This window comes from Dermacentor variabilis, chromosome 2 (genome assembly GCF_050947875.1).
Source record: "Dermacentor variabilis isolate Ectoservices chromosome 2, ASM5094787v1, whole genome shotgun sequence".
NCBI classification, from domain to species: domain Eukaryota; kingdom Metazoa; phylum Arthropoda; class Arachnida; order Ixodida; family Ixodidae; genus Dermacentor; species Dermacentor variabilis.
Window position 1 is genome coordinate 148,242,359 of NC_134569.1, and position 16,887 is coordinate 148,259,245.

The following is a 16,887-nucleotide window of genomic DNA, read 5'->3' on the forward strand; positions in this document are numbered from 1 at the left end:
GAGTGCGTCAGTCAAACAACAAATTTATCGCCGAAAAGACGAAGGGAAACGCGTAGAAACGACTTTCCGGGCATGAAAGACCAGACCACCCATATCGTCGTTATAATGATTATGTGTCTTTTAGCGACAAACATGGGCTTTATCAAATGTTGAATAAAGCCAAGTTATCTCCAGCGAAGTCGAGTTGTACTCTCGTACGAAACGATACAAAAAAATTCAGGCTAACCAGAGCGCGTTATTCCTATACTCGCTTTCCCCGCTTCGTGCGACGTTGGCACGATTTCGTCTTGTACAATTCCTACACTGGGGACTGCGCCAATCTTTGGCGAGCGGACCCCGTAACGGCACCAGTCCCATTCTCAAGTTACTACTCATAAAGTGGTCCTCAAGCTTCCTACTCGCGTTTCATCCGAACATCGCGCGGGTTACACGGTTAAAGAGACACTAAAGGCAAATACCAAGTCCACGTGGACTGTTTAAATACCATTTCCTAAACCTCGCAACGCTTGTTTCGTGCCAAGAAAAGACTTAGTTTACGGGAAACCTGCATCTGTAGGGTCCGAATACCTTTTTCGAAATTCAAATCTCCCGCCACCCAACCGGGGAAGTGGTGACGTCGCATACGCCGTAACCACCCTTTCCTGCCGTAGGTGACTAAAGCGGCGCCCGACAGACGGCGGTACCGCGCCAAGAAAGAGCGGTGGATTCGCCGCTGCAGCTGCTCTTTGGTCAAGTGGCGTAGACCGTTCAGGCATCCCGCGACATCACATGGAAGTTGAATTCTCCGCTGCTTGCAGTTTGCGTGAGTTTTGCGAGGCAGCAAAACCAAAGCAGTACTACGCGATAACGAAACTACTGGAGCGCAATAGTGTGGGCGGCACTGAGCCGAGCGAAAACGAAACCTTTCGACCACCTGCGTCGTTGTCAAGGGAAATTTTAACGAGTTCATTTTGCTAAAAATGAAATAGAATTGGACTAGTAGCATTTTATCTCGTCTTATAATGCAATACAAGTATGTTTTTTGCAACGAGTGGTTGAGTACTAGTGACAAAATTTAACTGAGGAGTGCTTTCATCATAAGGCAATTACATGAATGTCCCACCCAGGGGAGTTTCTAATCACGTCCTGCATTTACCTCAATTTCTCGATTACGAAGGCTCTCTTCGCGATAATATTGACGCCTTAGAGATTCTCGAGCACTAATCTATCACTTTAGCTTGACTTAATATTTGCCTTTAATGTCCCTTTAAAACGAGGCAGGAGCAACAGCACACACGACATGCATGACAGTGGCGCCTATTTGATGCCCGCACAATTAACTAATCCTTAGAATGCTTAGCATTTACGTTTGACTCGTGCATAGTGCAATACTTCTTGCAGGAGATCCCCGAGTGGAACTACACGGCGCCGCATGAACTGGCGCGAACTTCACGCAATGTGCGGAACGAATAGAACGTAGCTGACAAAAGAAGAGAGAGAGAGAGAAACTGCTTGCTTACCCAGCTTTCACTGCCGCGGCGGTTTGAAAACGCCATTCCGGCCGTCTACGCGGCCACCGTCCGATACAGTGTACGATTCCAGCTGCAGCCTTTCCCTCCGGTGAAGGAAACCCTGCAGGTGGCTCGAATATCTCTGCCGATTTCCTTCGTATGCGTTGTCGCTGCTCACACGGCAAGACGAACTAGAGTTGGACGGCGAAATCGAGCTCCGGAACCGTATAGCTGTTTCCCGTCGTCGAGTTTAGCGCCTCCATTGCTGTCTGTAGCGGATATTCCCAGATAAGAATATATAGAGGGATGGCGAAGCGGGCTAGTTGGAAGCGATCCATTATAAGCTGCACGCAAACAGATGAAAATGACGAAGAAAACAAACAAACAAACAAGGAGCACAGGACAGCCCTCGTCCCGTGTTATTCCTTCTTAGCCCTTGTCTGCATGCGCGCTGCTTACAATATAGGCCGTACAGAACATCTTTTAGAACATAAAATATCTTCTAGATGTGAAAATGCAGAAAACCGTATGCGACGATCCAACCTGCTCTTCTTTGGAATAGCAGATGAGGCTAAGGAAAACTGGGCAGCTTCAGAAAAAAAAGTGATACAATTTTGCTCCGAAAAATTGGGTACGGAATTCACGACTGCGCAGTTTGAGAGGGTGCACCGATTAGGGAAGTTTGCGGAAGGCAGGGTGAGGCCTATTATTGCGAAAATGACGTTTTTCAAAGACAAAGGCCGTATCTTGTCTTCTGCACGATAACTGAAAGGGTCTGGTTTTTCAATACGCGAGGATTTTTCGCCAGCTACCCGGCAGGCAAGAAAGCAGCTAATTGCTTTTGCGAAAACTGAAGCAAAGCCATTTACGTTGTCAACCGATCGACTACGAATTGGCGACGCCATTTATATGTTTGATAGCACTCGGAATACAGTTGTTCCTTGTGTTAAATAGCAGCAAACCACACTGCATGATGTGAACTGCAGGAAGTCAAAGCCACCTGTCATCGCACCATCATTATCAATATCTTTCACAAATATCCGAAGTCTGTTGCCTAAACGCGACGATATTGCCTCATTTCTTGATGACTGTAGTTCAGATATTCTTGTTCTTACTGAAACATGGCTACACTCTGAAATAACAGATAATGAAATATTTCCACATGATAGCACATATAACATTTTAAGGTGTGATCGGACCGAAAAGAGAGGTGGTGGCGTACTCCTTGGTATCAAAAGAACAGTTACCTCACAAGTTATTAATGTAGATTCCAGTATTGAGATAGTATGGGCTGAATGTCAAACCTACAGAAACAAGCTACTGATAGGATGCTGTTATCGTCCTCCCGATGCAAACCAGTACTTTCTTGTCGAACTGCGCAATAGTATTTCTAAAGCCCTTGAGCTCTGTCAGGCTGATATCGTCTATGTTTTTGGCGACTTTAATTTTCCATTGATCGACTGGAATAACCTATCATCCTCTTGTCATACATCAATGGAGTTCATTTCTTTAATGTTAGATTTCAATTTATTCCAAATAATTACCCAGCCCACCCGTGGCACCAACATATTAGATTTAGTTTTCACTAACACCCCTGAAACAATTGGTGAAGTTGTTTGCTTAGACGGTTTCAGTGATCACAAGCTACTACAACTTACTCTTAACATTCCCTTGAAATACACAGGCGTCTCAAACAAAACCATCCGTGATTACAGCAGGGGAGACTATGGCAATATTAACAAAGAACTTGATACTTTTCTTTCTGGCACCTTTTTAGCTTCGTTTTCTGCTCGGTCAGTCAACGAAAACTGGCTTCTGTTTAAAGAAAAGCTGTGTGCTTTAGTGGAAACGTATATCCCCCAAATAAGAATAACAGGCGATAGACAGAACCCTTTGTTCACCAAGCACCTTCGACGGCTCAGAAACAAGAAGAAAAGGCTATACGCAACTGCAAAGCGTACAAACTCACCCGTGGTATGGGATAAATATAGCTCATTTTTGAAAGTTTACTGTTCATCTTTAAAAGAGGCTAAAGAAAAATACTTCTCTCAAGATCTACCTTCACTACTTAAAAACAACCCCCGAAAATTCTGGCAGGTGATTTCACCCAATAGTGGCTCACATCACATTTCACTAAGTGATGGGAATCAAGCTCCAATCAGTGACAAGGAATGCCCAGTCGTCTTTAATGAATTTTTTTCATCCATATTCACAGTAGAAGACCATTCTAATCTGCCGGAAGTCACTGATCTAGATTACCAGTACATGCAATCCATCGATATAACAGAGGATGGTATCACAGGTCTCATAAATAACCTTAAGTTGACTACTTCGGGTGTCGATAATATTAACTCAAAAATTTTAAAGAATACAGTCACGTTATCTAGCAAATTTTTATGCAATATTTTCCGCCAGTCGTTGTCATCAGGCCAGCTTCCCTTAGACTGGGAAATTGCAAAAGTGATACCAGTCCACAAAAATGGTAGCAAGAATTCCCCAGAAAACTATCGGCCGATATCATTGACAAGTATTTGCTGCAAAATGCTTGAACATATCATTGCATCTCACATATATCATCATTTGGAATCAAATAATTTTTCTTTATTAACCAACATGGGTTTAGGAAAGGTTTGTCATGTGAGACGCAGTTACTAGAATTCACTACAGACTTGCATTTTAACATGGACCATAATCTTCAAACAGATTGCTTTTTTCTCGACTTCTCCAAAGCCTTCGACCGTGTGGCTCACTGCTGTTTAATTTCCAAGTTATCCGTTCTCAAATTAGACTGCTTAACGCTCTCCTGGATTCGTAACTTTCTAACAAATCGTCAGCAATTTACAGTAGTTAATAATTTTACGTCACCCCTTGCATATGTCAGTTCCGGTGTACCGCAGGGTAGCGTACTAGGACCCTTGCTTTTTCTTATTTACATCAATGATCTGCCCAATAACATCTCATCCTGCATGCGTGTTTTCGCCGATGATTGTATATTATATCGACCAATTCGCAGCCTTGATGACCATCACATTCTTCAAGAGGACCTTCATCTCGTTACCAAATGGTGTGAAGACTGGCAAATGAAACTTAACTCATCTAAATGCCAACTAATGACATTCACGCGAAAAACATCAACTCATAGGTTTTCCTATTATATGAACTCAAATATAATATCTCAGGCATCAGCATATAAATATCTAGGCGTAAATCTTACACCGAGCCTTTCCTGGGCCTTTCACATTGCAACCATATGCGCAAACGCTTCCAAATCTCTTGGGTATATTCGCCGCAACTTGCGTAATAGCCCGTCTAACATCCGTAAATTAGCATTCGTATCATTTGTACGCCCTCAGCTCGAGTTCGCGTCCCCTATATGGTCTCCCTACCATGAATACCTAATCCACATGATAGAAGCCATCCAAAACCGAGCTAGTCGATTTATTTCCCGAAATTACAGCTACCAGTCAAGCTTTACTCAAATAAAACTCGACCTTTCCCTTCAATCACTGAGTAGCCGACGTGACATAGCACTCCTGTCCTTGCTCCATAGATATGTTCACCAAATCAAGCCACCAAACTTGCCACTGGAACGCGCGTCTTGCACATCACGACGACTTTATAATGATTTAAGTCTCACTCGCATTTATGGCAACACTAACGCATTTAACTTCTCGGCTTTACCACGAGCGATTCGGTTATGGAATTCGCTTCCTAATAGCACTGTCGCTCGAATGAGCAATGATAAATTTAGACAACTACTGAACCTATAGTCTTCATCATAACAAATATCTTCATCTGTACATATGTCATGTCATATAATACGTGACTTTCTTTTTCTTGTTATTGTGGTTTCAATTTTGTTTGCTTTATGTACTCGCGCTATGTACGTTATTTTGCGCAAGTGTTACATCGCCTTTTATGTTAGGGTGAAATGTACTTTTCATTCCTTTCCCGATAACTCTTTGTATTGATTTAGCGTTTTTTTTTAACACTGTTTTGGAAGCATGTGATCATTACAAACATTTTTAACTCTCACATTTTTTAGCGCTCATATATCTGTTTTCTCTTGTCATTTGTTCAATGACGCCCCCCTTACTCAATGCTCCCCTTGGGGCCTGTAAGGTACTTTGAAATAAAATAAACAGATAATGCCGTGTGGCGACTATAACCCCGCATTATACGAGATGCGATCTACTTCCGAGAGCTAAAGCGCTAAAAAAAAAATTGACGTCAACGCCGAATAAAAATTTTTAGAAAAATCAACCATTCGCGCGGCCTCCCAAAGTTGAGTTTCCGACCAACACCGCTCCTACAAATGAACGGGATCGGAAGGAGCTTGTCTGCCCTCCTCGACTGAAGTGCACGCCTAAAGTTACGGCGAGGTGAACGACCCCAATACTCCTTTGGTTGGTATATACAGACGCAAAAAACACGCGAACGCCAACGAAATGCCGAAACGACACCGCCTTGACTGGGAAAGTGCCATGTTACAAGGAGGCATCTTATATCTCGCGTTTTTCGCCAGGACTGTCAACGGAGATCACGAAGACCTTCCGTGTTGCGTGTCAATAGCAGGACGTCTGAGCACTGACGTTGTCGTCTATGTTTACCGCGCGCAGAAATCGATTTGGGACGGGTTGGTATCGATCCGCAATTTGGCCGTAGTGCTGAAGGAAAGCGACGGGAATGGATGAGACGAGTTGCTTATTAGATGAAAGAAGGGATAGGAACCAAGAGGGAGCAGGAGCCATCTTAGGCCAAGGCTTGGAATCGCCACTGAAATTAACATTCTCATTCTATCTGTCTAGGCGTTTAACTTCGTCAACACCAGCCCGTCGGTCACCTATCTAGTACATTTATTCCAGCTTCCAGTATGGCACAAGACCCGAAGTCACGTGCAGTCGCAGTCACGTGACACGACGGCCGCATTGTAGATGCTGCCACTTTCTTGAATAAGGCAAAATTTGAATATGACAATCCCACAATGCTAAGAACTTGCCAAGGGCACTGTTGTGAAAGCACTGGCCAACATGGACAAGCACCATCTGATGCAAACAAAAAGCCGTTACCGAAGCCGAATGTATTCAATTATCGAGACTGTGAAGATGGTTTCACTGAAAAGCCGCAAGAAACAGCGGAAATCGATCTAGACAGTGCAATAAATCTGAGAGGAATACATATCCTCTCGTCTGAAATGTCACCGATGTTCCTGAAGTTCCCATTTTGTCCTAATACTTCTCACATCCGGTATACATGTCAGAAAGAAAAGGGGTAATGAAAATTAATGTGCTGCGGCAGGAAGGTCTAATTTCGATCTCGTGCAAGGTTATCCGTTGCTCTTTGACAAAGACGCTTCCGGAAGGCTGCACTCATAACGTGGTTGAGCGCCTCCGCACTTCTGGGACAAGACGTTCCCAGCGTGTTTAACGGTTGCAGTTAACGTATACAGAGAAATAGTCATAGAATATAGTTTCCTTGTGCAGTTTGCTGCAACGTCGGTCTATACCGCATCTTTCGGGGACAATAAAGAACGCGCGTCGAACTCTAAGAGACACACAGTCAGTTTAGAATCGTTAAATGTTCCTTAGTAACCTGGTTTTTATTTATTAACTAATTAAGTCTTAATTGATTACCAGCGGAGAAAATAAAGGCGAAAGTTTGGATTCGATTTTCGCAGAATACTGCAGCGCAGTTAAGTTATAGTGTTACGGCACCGGCTTCAATATTTCTCTCGTATTTTGCCACTTTCAGTGCAGAGGAAGTACAAAAAAAAATCATCATATTGATTCTCTGGTTGACGCTATCGATGCAATCATTTCTTTTATTAATAGAATGTTAATTAGCCCGGAACAGACGTTGTGTGCATTACCGCACGGGCAGTTGCATAGTGCGGGAACTTCAAGGAAACGCTGCCGCCAAATTTTCGTTTTCTTTTTTCTCCTTAACCGGTTTACGAGCTAGTTCAAGAATATAGCTTAACGTAGTATACCTCTTTAGCATACATTTAATTCTATGCCATCACTCAAGTGCTATGCACACCCACTAGGTATAAGTGCAGTGAGAAACAATGATTGAATGTACATAGTGAATGAAATCGCATATAAAAACTGTCTTGTCCATTATCTTTATATTCCACAGTTTGTAAAGTTCCAAAAGTCTTCGCCTAAACATGCCCAGTGTAGAATTCGCTGTTCATATAGCAGAGCCTCAACATAGTTTGTTGTTGTTCTTGTTCAAGCAGGTACAAAGAAACGACATGCCGCACCACTCTCGTAGATCGCCTATAGCAGCAGTCCACCGGGCATTATGGAGATGTCTAGGGAGCTTCCATTATAAACATATATTTTATGTATGCAAGCGAAATCCGTCACTTAAATTATTTATTTTAGAATTGGTCCCTGGAAGCGACGTACCGCTGAACTAAACTCGCCGGTCACACTGGGTAAAGCGGCCGACTACAACTTGCGACAGGAACGAACTAAATTACAAATCAATTACGGTAGTGGGCGATCACATAATTGCACCGCCTTATCCGCCCGCGGCACCAGTGCAGCAGCATCGACACAATTTCCTTCTTTATCCCTCACATGAGCGTTAACAGTACGTTTAAATAAATAAACGAACAACCGTTCTCTCTTCTCCTGGTTAATTTCAGCAAATAACGCTCAGTCGCGACCGAAGGAGCTCGCGCACTATTTCTCCCTCGCTCCGCGCTTTCCTCCCCTCGGCAAGTGCATGAGCCTGCGCGCAAAGCCCAAGAAATCAAATCCCGCGTGGTGGGAACGACGCGACCAAGCTCCAGCGAACGGGAACGGTGTTACCGGAACCCGGAGAGCCGGAATACGCACGCTCAAAGCCCACCGGCACGCGAGCGAGCAACGGAGCAACAACCGTCACGAGTCGCAATGCCTCTTTTTTTTTTTTTTTCCCTCGGTGTCGAACGCAGAGAGGCCTTGTGTCGCTCCAGTTTCTGTTATCACTCGGCGCCATCAGAGGGAGAGGCGAATGAGTCCTTCTCGGTGCTTTACGGCATCTATCGACACGATAAACAAAAAAAGCGCAATAGAAGCAGCAGCTTCAAGGTGGCGACACGTAATGCTGCGAAAAGTTAAAATACGCAAACACAAATGTAGCACGACAAAAAAAAGAAGTGATATTGCGCTAAGCACTCCGAATAGGGGGGTCGGTCGCTGGTCACCAGCCACTTGCGAGTTGACCACGCCAGAGAAAAAAAATAATAAAACGCTCAGAACACGGGTACGCCAAGTCGCCAAACACGCAACTCGCGGTCGCGCGACAGGAGAGGAGATTGGGCAGGAGAAGGGGGGCGTAGTCGCTCGTCACATCTGCAGAGAAGGGACCGCTAGCAATGTTGACGACAGATGAAGACGCGGAAAAGGGATGTGGAAGGGGAGGGAGGGATGCCGTGAGGTGGGATGCTGCGTGCGGCGGAGGTTGAGGGGACCGGAGGGGCGTCTGCCAAACATCAACTTCCGCCCTGATGTTTCGCCGCACAGCCCTCTGAGCATGCCGCGTAGGCAGGCATGCAGGCAAAAAAAAAAAAAAAAAGAAAAAAAAAAGAAAAGAAGGCGGAGAGTAAACAAAGAAACGCCGACGACGTTATGGCATCCAGATGTGCTAAACAGCAGCGAGTAAGATATGAAGGCGAAAAGACACGCGCACAGAGAGAGAGAGAGAGAAAGAGAGAGACGCCAGAGTATGCAAAACGTGCACGAATACACGGCAGTAAATAATACGAACAAATAAAAGCAACAAGGAGCGCAAAAGAAACGACCGCTGCATATAGGGAACGAACGTTGTCGGCGGCGGTGAGGCGATATGCCCTTGAAAAGCGCTTGCACACGCTGCCGGAGTGTATGCGCGCATGCACACGAAGCAGCAAAAACAGCGTGTAAGTACGTAGGCTCCCAGAGAACGATCACTACGACACGCGCAGAGGCGATGACACAACGGGTTCGCCGCGCCCGGCCCGGCCGGCAGCGATGTCTTCAGCGGCGTCCACGGCTCGACGAGCGATCGAGTGGAACGGCGCCGTGTCGCTATTAACAGACGGCGAACAGGCGCGCCCGACCGCCAGGCCTCTGCGGTTACGCCGCAGGATGCGGCTGTTATATAAACAGGCGCGCACTTGCAATGTTCGGCGCACTCTTCGTTTTCTAACACGTGCGCAAGAAGGCTCTTTAATGCGAAAGCCTTAAGTGGCTCATATCCCCGATGGTCTGGAAAACACGGCGTGCGGCACAGAAAAGTATAGACATGCTCGCGCGTTCGTCGTCGTTAATTCAGGCACTCAAACCCACGACCTTCGGTGCGAGTCGAACCTATGGCGTTAATGCAATGTTAATTAAGGGACAGTTATTGAATATAGAGTTAAGACACTCGAACCCACGACCTTTTTGTGGGAGTCGAACCCACGACCTTTGGTGGGAGGGACAAGTAATGAGAAGTAACAACGCATTCGAATGAGAATGCCAAGTAATTTAATGAGTGTCTCTTGAGCGCGCAGGCTTTCGCATTCACCCTCTTTGGCGTATACGCTAAAGTGACTCAATTTTTACTTCGGTCGCTCAAGTGAAAAACGGTCTGAAAGAACGGCATGCGTTGGTTGTTAGCGGGAAGAGTAACGGAAGCCACGCGGCTTGATTGTTAAAGCGAATAATACGGCTTTCTTTGGCTCTTTCGGCCGTTTTCGCGGTTGGTCGGTGACAGAGAGAGAGCGTTTTCCTTGCGGAGTCCGGACTCCGCAAGGAAAACGCTCTCTCTCTCTCTCTCTCTCTCTCTCTCTCTCTCTCTCTCTCTCTCTCTCGTTCCGGCTATTCGCTTTCATTGACAATCGTCGTCGACAGTTTCTGCCCAATGTTCTTATTACGACAGCACAAAGCCAAGAGACAATGGAGTCAGAGAAAGCATAGCGGAAGTTAACACCATTCACTGAAACGTTTATGAATAATAAGCAAAGTAAAAGAGGGCGAGAGAACAATTTGCCGCCGCAGGCGGACGAAGAAGCACTACGCGAGCGGTGCTTAAAAAATTAAGCCACAGCAGCGCGGCCCTCCTCCCGTAAATTTAAGATTTTTGTGCACGTTAACTAGATCTAGAGCCCTGGGAGTGTTAGCCAGCGCCAGTAATTAACAGGCACCGTAACGGATCTAAAGCATCCCGCTGTACGTTCCTTAAACGCACCGCAAGTTATACCCACCATGCGTAGTAGCTATAGATTTAACGCGGCATTACGTATAGGCATAACAACGAGACCGAAAGAAACTGCTCCTGGGAGCTCAACGAGTTGCTTAATTCAGGCGTAGCGCACTAGTCTAAAGGGGAACTTGCGTTCCTTCGAGTGCACATAGATGTGACGCTAACTTGAGTTATACGTCATAAAAAGTCATAATGCGCAATATTTTTCTTTAATACGTTAGAGCAGGAAAACGTGCAAGTTCATTGCAACGCGATAACGATGAGGAAAAGCCAGCATCGTCATATCAGGCTATCATGTGTCCAGCGCAGCGTACTAATACCCCTCCCAAGCGGTCTCCAATTACCACCGTATTGCGTCAGCTCATTTCATCATACTACGTGCCTGCAGATCTCCTAATAGCGTCGCACAACTTAATTACGTGCGGTCCTCGACTGAGTTTCCCGTATAGCGCCTGTATTCTGTTAATCTAATAGGGCACAAGTCCAGCGAGCAACTCCATTTCTTGACGCCAACATAGAATGCCGGCTACCCGCGCTTGCTATCTACGCTCATCCACACCGTGGACTTTATGTATCTTAACGTTAAGCCTGACGTTTTTCGTTCCGTCGACTGTTGCGCGGTCCTTCTTCTTGAGCTTATCTGTTAACCTCCAAGTTCCTGGCCAGTCCGTATTAGGTTGGAATGCAATGAAGTGACGAAATAAAATACACGAGCAAATAGAAAGTAACAAGCTACACATGACAGTCACCATGCAACTAAACGCAGTAAGGGCGCGTATATAAGCTTTCCCACGCGTCACAATGCAAGTAATACATCCTCCAATGCACTAATTTTAAGCGGAACAATTAACTCGGAAAAAAACGCAGCTGCGTCGACATAATGCCGAGCGTATGCAAGATTGCGCATGCATACATAATATATTGTGCATGTGCGCACTTTCCGGTTGTTGTAGACAAATTACGCATAGAGAACATACTCCTGCAGTATTTAAGTGCTTAAACGTGAAAGTGCGCAGAGTACGTTATTATTACAGGGCTAACTCTAGCGTCCGACGTATCATTTATGCTTCTCATACGCCGAGTTTGATGCCTCAAAATTCTTATTTAAGCAACTCACAACTTTCATATTTGAGCAATTCGTAAATTTAACTCGTAGCTTACGGAGGCGTTTTTGATACCCTCTTGCGATGTTCCAGTTGTTAAAGAACCAGTGACTAATTAATTACACCACTAATCTGTTGTATTACTCAGCGTTTTTTTTTTATGCATTCTGTATCGCAAGATATAAAGATGGCAAGTGGGTTACATTTTCCTTGGTATCGAACTGTGGAAATTACAGGGTTAAAAGAAAAAAAAATATATTCGTTCACGACAGCCTCCGCAACATGGAAGAGACTCCCTGGATTGACTCAAAAAACTTCCCGAATTTCTTTGACGACCGAACACCGAACCCCAAATGGAATGCTCCCACGGCCGGATATCCCAGGCCGTAACTGCGACTCGCCCCGCGTTGATATATACGGGGCCACGCACCCCCCCCCTTTCCCCCCCCCCAAAAAAAAAAGAAAAGCCCGCGCGGGTTGTTTGATCGCGGAACGGAAGAGAAAGATGAAACACCCCTGACGACGAGGATTGCAAACACAACTGACGGGTCGGAATGCAGGGAAAGGTCGGCATCAGAGCTCGTAATCGTGGCACAACAAGCGCCGGTGTCGCCGTCGAAGAAATGTCAAAACATTCACGCGTAAGATAGCCGCGGCGCGTGCTTTTTTCGAAATTGACGCCCCACTCGCGCACACGCCGGATATGAGACACCACGATAGGAGGCTTTCCGGGTGACGCGTCCACAGGCCGCTCACTCGATCGCTTCGGTTACGGCGGTGACTACACGATGAGTCATAGTAGAACGTGTTTTTGCAGCTCGTGCAAACTTTGCTCTATCAAGCAACGATAATAAGCAATAAGGGCGGCTTATATAGAAATCACCTAACAATCATGCACCCCAGTTTCACTCGAGGTAAACGCCCGTGCGAAACTCACTGCCGCATATGAAAGGACCCTATCCAGACGACGTCCTATTCGGTTAATTGGTGCCGCCATCTTGGGCTGCAACACGATTATTTCCTCAATTACTGTGTGCGAAGCGACATGAAGCTCACTCGCACGTGAAACGCCCAGATTATATCTGCCCAATAATGTTCACACATTTTTTTTTATACGCTCAAGATGCCAGGCGTCATACAACGGAACTGAAATTTGATGTCATAAGCATGGATGCCCGTTTCGTGAAGCCACCGCAACAGTGGCTCATGAAATGCAATGTCCATGAATCATCGCTTGTAAACATGCGAATCAATCATGGCGCTCTGCGTTTCATTATAGCGAACCGGTCGTCCGCGTTGACAGCCCAACATTCCGACACTCTATAGCGTATCCGCAAAATAGTTTATATAGGTTTCCAAACTAATTCTCGACTGTTGCCGCTTGATGTCACGTTACCACCCGTTCAAAGAACTTCTATGGTACAACTATACTGTACATAAGTAACGGCTTCGGAAACGTCACGACGGATAACCTGGCAACCTGGCAACCCAACCTGATTCCATGTTATGGCGGCAAGCTGCAAACAGCCGAGGCAACAAAATTTCGAATCTCGTTTCTGATTGTTCGCATGATGTGAAATGGCATTAAACATTTTGACCACAATGATTTCTTTTCGAAAGAAATTTAACTTTCTGTGGCTAAGAGACCGCTAAAAAGCCACGCGCACAGTTAGACAAATGCCGCTTGGTTTGCAATTTTCGAAATTGATGACGCCTCGCCGAGAGCTATATACGATCTGCTCACACGCGGTAATGTGTCGCACTTGAGCTCCACCAGGAGCGCTAGTCTGGAAACTGTCAAATTCTTCATCTCGTCAATCCTGACTGGCTCAAATAACTACCAGGACCTCTTTGATTGGCTAAAAAAAAAAACGCCAATATGGCGGAATTCTACAACATAACGGAATTTGGCAATGTCCAGAATTATCACCCTACTGCCTCCCAGCAGACATTTTCTGACACGATTACAACAACCGTTAGTAGCCCCTCTCCACGGCGCTAGCATTGCTACTCGGTGAAACCGAAACCATAAACTCTTGATAGTTCCGGGGAAAATAAACTTAAATATCATCACTGTGTGATAAATGGACTCTGTGCGGCTCTACGTGATTAGTGAAGGCGCACACAGTGCGTGAAGAAATTTCATTAAAAAGTTTTGGTGGCTGCAAGGTCGCGAACTTCCCCATGTACTGCAATATGGTGGGACGGAGGGGGCGGACAAGGGTTACATACTTATGCTGGGTAAGTACAACCACAAACGAGTGCATACGCTACAGACAGCAAATAAAGCGTAGCAACTTAGTGCACGAAAACGCGTCACGCGCATCGAAGGATTGAGACTGGTGAAAACGGCGAAGACCAAACAAACAAGGCGCAAAACAGACACCACAAAACAAATGTAACAAAGAGAAAGAAGGAGACAAACGCAGGCTCTCTCACTCGTCGAATTCCTCCGCGTCGTCGCGAGCCGTCGGCGCAGTCGCCCTCCGAGAAAGACACGGCCACGGCAAACACCATTGTCTTGCTTTTCGTGCCGCGGACGCCCTGTTCTCCAGCGCACGCAGCACACGGGGTCGTAAATCCTGGCGCGACTGACAGGCTCCGCGGAGGCAACCAGATCCCGAAGGAACGGCAAGGGGGGGCGTAGGTTTCCGCGGCGGTGACGCAATCCCACCGGACGCGAGACGGCGGCACAGAGCACACAAACTTTTTTTTTTACCAACTACAGCACACACGGGAGTCGTGGCCGCGTCGAGTAACCGCAAGCATCCACGAGAAAAGACAACACTGCTGCGAAGAGCCCCTGGCGTCGACGTGTGAATGACGCGCTAGCCAGCCGCGCAAGCGGCGCCCGCCGCATCCATTGAAAACTGAGTCGAGTTGACGGGCGACATGCGATTCGTGAATTGAGTCGGCGACGAGAGTGTACACAACACAAACACGCGCACGGACGTCGGGGCACAGCTGGTGCGAAAGCGCACGCGCACAAGTGCTTCGGCTGGATATTTACGGCGCGAAGTCGGCCGAGAGAACAGATAGCGATGCAGCACCGGCCTGGGCTTCTCAGGCTGGGAGCCGTTCGGAACGGCCTTCGACGAGAGTCCGACGACGGGCCGTCCGTTTTGTCGCCCGATCGCTGGGAAACAGCCGCCACGCGAGAGCAAGGTGGGCGAGCGAGGCGGCGGATCGCTCGAAGTAGGGGAGGAAAGGAATCGAGAGCGCCTCTCCCTCTCTCCATAGAGAGAGAGAGGAGAGAGGCGCCGAAACTATAGCGCGGTGAGAGAGAGAGAAAGAGAGAGAGAGAAGGCGGAGAGGAACCGAGGTTGGAGACTGGAGGAGGAAGGCAACACCCAACAGCACGAGCACCGATTTAAAAAAACAAGACGGAGGACAGGGAGACTGCGGAAGGATACGAAAAAGACAGTACGTGTTTGTTTCTCGGAAAAACAGTTTAGAACGAATAACCATGACGCCATTCTGATGACGGATGCATCGACAGTCACCCACTGTCACCAGAAAGAAAAAGAAGTGACTTTATTGGAAAGCTTCATGAATAATATCCGTGTCAAGTACGGGTAAACTTTTCAATATATACGCCCACTAGATGGCCTTTCGACGCAGCTTGTGTTCTAAGCGAACTGGACGGACAGTAGAGGTGCCTCGCTGCTATGCGCCTAAGTCGATGGCCATTGAGAGAGGTAATATACGCTTGAAGGCATACGTTAGCAAAGCTACACCGCATATATATAGGGTCACCTGTTCAGCCACAGAGAGGAAGTTTCAGAGTCGCGGTATAGGGGGTCATGAAACACTATTAGCCCGCAAAGTGGCGGTTACGTATTCGCTTACAGAAGAGGGGGGCACAGCACGACGACGACGGCTCTATGGAGAGGAGGTAGGCGCCATGCGAAGGCAGCCTGTGAGCAAAACAATCAAGGACGCAAAAAAAGAAAAAAGAGGAAAAGTAGGTCCACGTTGCCCTCGTGAGCTCGCTCTGGTTTCATAAACGTCTTTTTCTTCTTTCCTTAAGAAGTCAAAGACAACCAGGAAAAGCCGCAGAGTGGCGGCGGCTTCGTCGCCCTGTCCTCCGCCAAGGTCCGAGGTTGAGAGGGCGGGGATGATGCTCCTCCGCGGTGTGTGTGTGCCCCTTGGCATCGCCGGCCTCCTCCTTCTACTCCTACCGCCCCCTTTCCTTCGATCAACAGTGTCGCGCGGGAATTGACCCTATTTTGCGGTGCCACCACTCCGGTTGTGCGCGATCTTCGGGATTCCGTCGTCGCTCCGCTTCCTCCTTCCAAATGGCGCCGTCGACACAAAAAACGAGAGGCCGCAAGAAGAGACGCACACGCACGCACAGAAACCGCAATGGCACACAGGCGCCGACGTTCGGTGACGTAAACGCCGAAGAGAACGCGAGAAGTGTCTTTGGGGTTGGCAGAGAGAGACAAACAAACGCAACGGCAATACATCCTGCTTCTGGAACCAATCTCTACGGGTGTAGGGGGAGGGGCACCTTGTTTGTCTCCCCCCTCCCCCCCCCCCCCACTTCGAAGCATCACTTGCTCGAGCACATCCTCCGCTGATCACAAGATTGCCCGGTGGTTGCCTGTCCGACTGTGTCTGTTCCTTCTCCGACGTCTAACCCAGCGCTGCAGCTGCCAATATAGCTTTCTCCCTCTCTCTCTGTAGCTCTACCGAGTACTAAATAAAGTGCGGCAGTTAGCCCCGTACCCCACAGAGCTGACTCAAGCCAGCGTGCGTGTCTCGCGTAATCGGCGTTGTACATGTGGCGCCCCGAAGAAGCTGCAGACAGCGGCGCGTGACGACGGAAAATTACGGTGGACAAAGAAAAAAAGAAGAAAAAAAGAAGAGGTGGCAAGAAGAAAGACACATCGCTGCAGTCCGCAACAAGGAGAGAGCTCACTGGCTTACTTCGTGAAAACAGCACCGGACAGAGATCTTTAACAGAGAAGCCAGGGTTACTTAGGAGTAGCAGCGCCCTTGCCATCCATCGTAATCGGTGAGCGACGAGAGTCATCCAACGCAGAGCGATGCGCAATAAAAAATACAACGAA

The 16,887-nt window shown here is 47.2% G+C and overlaps 1 protein-coding gene across 2 annotated transcripts in view; it reads right to left on the minus strand.

Annotated features, from left to right (window-relative positions):
- Ziz (dedicator of cytokinesis protein Ziz) overlaps positions 1-16,887 on the minus strand; it is a 196,935-nt gene that overhangs the window by 138,927 nt on the left and 41,121 nt on the right. Inside the window, exon 1 of one of the 2 annotated variants that reach the window (XM_075682222.1) lies at positions 14,252-14,497. The exons of the other annotated variant lie outside the window; for it this stretch is intronic. Within the exon in view, the coding sequence (XP_075538337.1) occupies positions 14,252-14,329 (78 nt within the window). The 5' untranslated portion in view covers positions 14,330-14,497. Of the gene's footprint in view, positions 1-14,251; positions 14,498-16,887 lie in introns of those variants that run through there. 2 annotated transcript variants of the gene reach the window in all.